Source organism: Branchiostoma floridae, chromosome 2, assembly GCF_000003815.2.
Source record: "Branchiostoma floridae strain S238N-H82 chromosome 2, Bfl_VNyyK, whole genome shotgun sequence".
NCBI classification, from domain to species: Eukaryota; Metazoa; Chordata; class Leptocardii; order Amphioxiformes; family Branchiostomatidae; genus Branchiostoma; species Branchiostoma floridae.
In genome coordinates, this window is record NC_049980.1 from 32,387,493 (window position 1) to 32,391,858 (window position 4,366).

Here is a 4,366-nt window from a genome sequence, read left to right on the forward strand (position 1 = left end):
TATTGATAGAATGGAGTGTACTAAAATGTTCTGATCAGCGGAAAGAAAGGTGAAGAGTTTTGAGTGTTAATGAACTAGCCAGGAAACTTCTCTGGTACATTATTGCCAATTTCTGCCATTTCTCCAGAAACCCTTGCAGTTCGATGTCCTCCTGCTCACAGTAATTGACAAAATATAAAGGTCACAATTATGTTCCCTCATTTTTCAGGTGAAACAGCCGGCCGGTTGTTCACCCGTCCCGAAAGCGGATGAAACCAGAGCGATCTTCTCAGACGCCAGTTAACTTATAACGGGAGAGAAAGGCTTTGTATTGGGCCATTACTTGGATGTTAACGTAGCGATTGTTGACTATATCTATCATGTTCAAAGTAGTCCCGAGGCTTGTAACTGTTCTCGCCATTGTAGTTGGGTGTGTAGGTTTAGACTCGGCATGTTTTCCTGGGTGCACGTACACAAATCAGTGGACAGATTGCGTCCCTTTCCGCAGGTCACACGGTTTGGGTTTGCGTTCGCGAGGCACTTGTATGTTATGCACCGCGCAGCTACAGCAACAACCTGCGCGTTTTGTGCAGAACTCCTCCCAGACAAATTCACTGTGCCTTCCCGATGTACAAGATGTGGCGGTTAGGGGGTTCAAATTCGGGGTACTCTCCATTCAGAAACTACGCCCTCCTCAGAAGTCTTCAGTAAATATCGATACTCTTGCTTTGGTGGAATGTGGAATCACAGATTTAGAGCAGGGCACTTTGGACGCCTTTCCTTACTTGAGCTCCTTGCAGCTTAATTCCAACAACTTGACTCACGTCAAGCGAGCCTGGTTCGACGGTTTGAAATCTACGGAGTTGATGCATACCCTGTCATTGTCCCACAATAACATAAGTATCATGGATCCAAAATGCTTCCAGAACCTTACTGCCCTAAACGTGTTGCTACTTGACAATAACGCATTACAAAGCATCAACTCATCTTGGTTTCACAATCTGAAATGGTTAGGCCAGCTGTCTCTGAGAGCAAATTCAATCAAAATCATTCATCCTCAGGCATTCAAGCCACTGACAAGGCTTCGCAGGCTAGATTTGAGCCGCAATGCGTTGACGTGTCTGTCATGGGAGACTTTGGACGGGCTACACAAACTAAGAGAGCTGGCAATGGGTGGGAATAGATTGCTTGCTCTCGATGATTCTGCACCTTCGCTAATGAACTGGCGTTAATGATTATGGCTACACTGTCTACACCGGTCAGACCTTTGCAGTTAGGGTTAACCAAGCGCTTTTCTGTATCACCAAAGGTCCTAAACTACAGCAATATCACGTCCGCATACACCATAACAGCACCTCACACCTACCTCAGCCGGATGTGGATCATTTCAATCGATGTAGAGCATTCAAATGGGAGTTTCACACAACAAACCAGATAAAGTATGATCTACCATTTGTAGCCATGTCAGTCAACACAGAATCAGACAAACACGTTTCAAACATCAGCCACTCGTGCACACATGCCTGGGAAGCTGTCGGGGGTGTGAAGGTAGCCCTGGGGGGAGACACTACTCTGCAGATTGTTCCCATGGGTGTAGACAAGTCCCACCAACCCAAAATCATTGCTGTAGTTGTGTCAGGTATCCTGGCTAATAAAAACATGTCGTCTGCTGATGGCCACAGCAGAAATGTCAGCACCTTGGGTCATGAAGAAATGCTGAATGTGACGTGTCATGTCGACACCGTCCGGGGGGAGACATACCGACATGTCTTCACCACGCCCGTGTCCAGCACTCCTGATGGAACTGTCTGTGCAGAAAAGAGGACCAAGATGGCCACGGAAACACCCATCACCATGACAACCAAGGTCCCCCTGAATCAGACGATCCCTACCACAAATGAAACCGTCACTGTGCCGCCAGTAAAGGAGGGGCACTCGTGCTCTGTATGGACCATCACAGTGATTGCTGTAGTAGTTGTAGTAGGGGTTGAGCATGTAGCGCTGTTAGTGGCATGTATCGTTAGAAAGAAGCGTCGTTCCCGGCCGGGCAGCCCACCTGCGCCGGCTGTCGTCTCCCTGAATCGCTGGTTGCTAGGCGGGGCAGGCGGCGTTGCCGTCTCGGGCGCTTCAGCGGACTCGGCCACACAGACCACCGCAGGCCATGAGCATCCGTACAGCGAAATTCCCGACGACTTCTACAACCCTTGTTACAACTACTACAACGCAGGGCCGGGGGTGCAACCTCCTTACTCGGAGATCCCAGATGAGTACTACACACAGTACTACAACACACGGCCTTGGGTAGAACATCCCTACTGGGAAATTCCCGACGAGTACTACAACAACGAGAACAGACGGCGCCTCTCATACCCTCTGACTCTCCGGGTGCCCGGTCAAGGCGACGGGGATGACGCTGTGCCTTTCTACGCCGCTGTAGCTGAGGTGGTCCTTCCTCCATCAACCCGGCTGGGCGGCAAACATCCATCCTACAGCACGGTCCCTCGTACCAGATCAATCCCACAGATACACGCACGGCAGAGGAGGGCACACATTAGATCGTACGGCGCGCCTGTAGCGGGTAGGTACAGGGTCAGAGATATGGCCGCCATTGGTAGATATGTCCGAGCACGGGGAGCCCGCATGTCCAGAGCTTGCCTGTATAACAACCCCTCTGCTAACCGTAACATACATTAGCAAACAGGCAGCAGACAAAGGTACCAGGCTGCACACTAGCGCAAACCCTCAAGGACACGCCCAAACACGGCATATCCACAGGTCACAAGTCCCGGAATCCCAGATCTAAAGGCGACGTCTTGGTAGAGTATGATGAGGACAACACAGACCACATTCACATGTCAAAAACCTGTAGCTTGGGGGTATCTAAGCCGGTGAAAAAAAGGGCAAATCATCGCCGACAGAGTATCTAGGGAGTGTACGTTATTGAGCAAGCAAGCAATCTGTTCCAGAGAAAGTTACATTCAATGTCTTCCACCCACAAAAATGCAGTTTGAGACACTTTTAACAGCCACTCAGTGCATGCAGTTTGTTACATCTTTGAACACCCAGATTTCATTTTCCCAGCACTTGAATCTGAACAGGCCCGAAATGTGCCCCTGTGTCAAATCATAGTTTACTCGGGATGTCCCTAAAGTTCTCAGGCCCCATGTCTTTAATTTAATTCTAAATGCCCGCATCTCTTGTGCCAAAAAGTTAAATGCACCCCACCTGGACTAAGGGAAGGCATCAGTGCGCTCACTTTTAGCTGGCAAAACGCGGCGCAATACATGCAAAAAGTACACATAGACAAACACACACAGTCGCTTCTCTCTCTCTCCCTCTCTCCCTTTCTCTCTCTCTCTCTGTGTCCTATGTCTCCCTCTCTCTTTCTCCCACTTTAATACTCATTTATTTTCCCTCTCTCTTACACACACACACACACGCACACACACACACACACACACACACACACACACTTATATTCATTTACTCTCTCTTACACACACGCACACACACACACACACTCATTTACTCTCTCTCTCTCTCTTACACACACACACACATACACTAGCTCATTTACTCTCTCTCTCTCCCTCTCTCTCTCTCTCTTACACACACTCATTTACTCTTTCTCTCTCTTCTCTCTTACACACACACACACACACACACACACACATACACACACACTCATTTACTCTCCCTCTCTCCCTCTCTCTCCCTCTCTCTCCCTCTCTCTTACACGCACCTACAATACTCACCTGTCATAGAGCTTGACCTACAAGTTTTTTTTTTTTTTCAAATCATTACTGGCTTGTGGCTCGTGTCGAATTGTACCGCGCATTTTGCTCCGTGGCTGTGATAAAAGTTTAGAAACCCAATGCTTCTTAATCTTGCGCCCAGGAAAATTGCCGAGATTGGTAGTTGTATTTTTGATGAAGAAATTGTCTTCTTGTGACTGTAAGTTTGAAGATGTTTTAGTAGAGAGTAGCTTCAGTCAGCAGTTTGAACGTAATGTTCAGGTTGTGATGTTAAACACATTAGAATTGTGAGTTGCGGATCAGGAAAAAAACTTCAAGAAGAACGATGTAACCCTTCCTCCACTCAGAGCTGTCTTTCAAAAATGTGTATGTAGATGAAAAAGTCTTTTACTATGTATATTTACTTGCTTAAATTGTAAGAAAAAATCTTATGTAAGATGTCTGCCAAAAGTCTCTTTTCAAAACCAAGGCCGCAGTGGCGCATGGTAAAAGGTAAACTGGCACCCAGTCTACCGTGGGTTGGGCAGGCTCTCTTCGGGGCTGTGTGGGCTCCCCGCCGCCCTTGTCAACTATGGCGCGCGGTAGTAGTTTCACGTACGCGTTTGAGGTTGATTAGCGCACCAAACAGCGTT

The 4,366-nt window shown here is 48.0% G+C and overlaps 1 protein-coding gene across 1 annotated transcript in view; it reads left to right on the forward strand.

Moving 5' to 3' along the window:
- Positions 1-252, forward strand: part of LOC118409194 (S-antigen protein-like) — a 2,974-nt gene extending 2,722 nt beyond the window's left edge. Inside the window, exon 4 of the mRNA XM_035810063.1 lies at positions 209-252. Coding sequence (XP_035665956.1) covers positions 209-252 — 44 coding nt within the window. The remainder of the gene's footprint in view (positions 1-208) is intronic.
- The last annotated feature ends 4,114 nt before the right edge of the window (positions 253-4,366 follow it).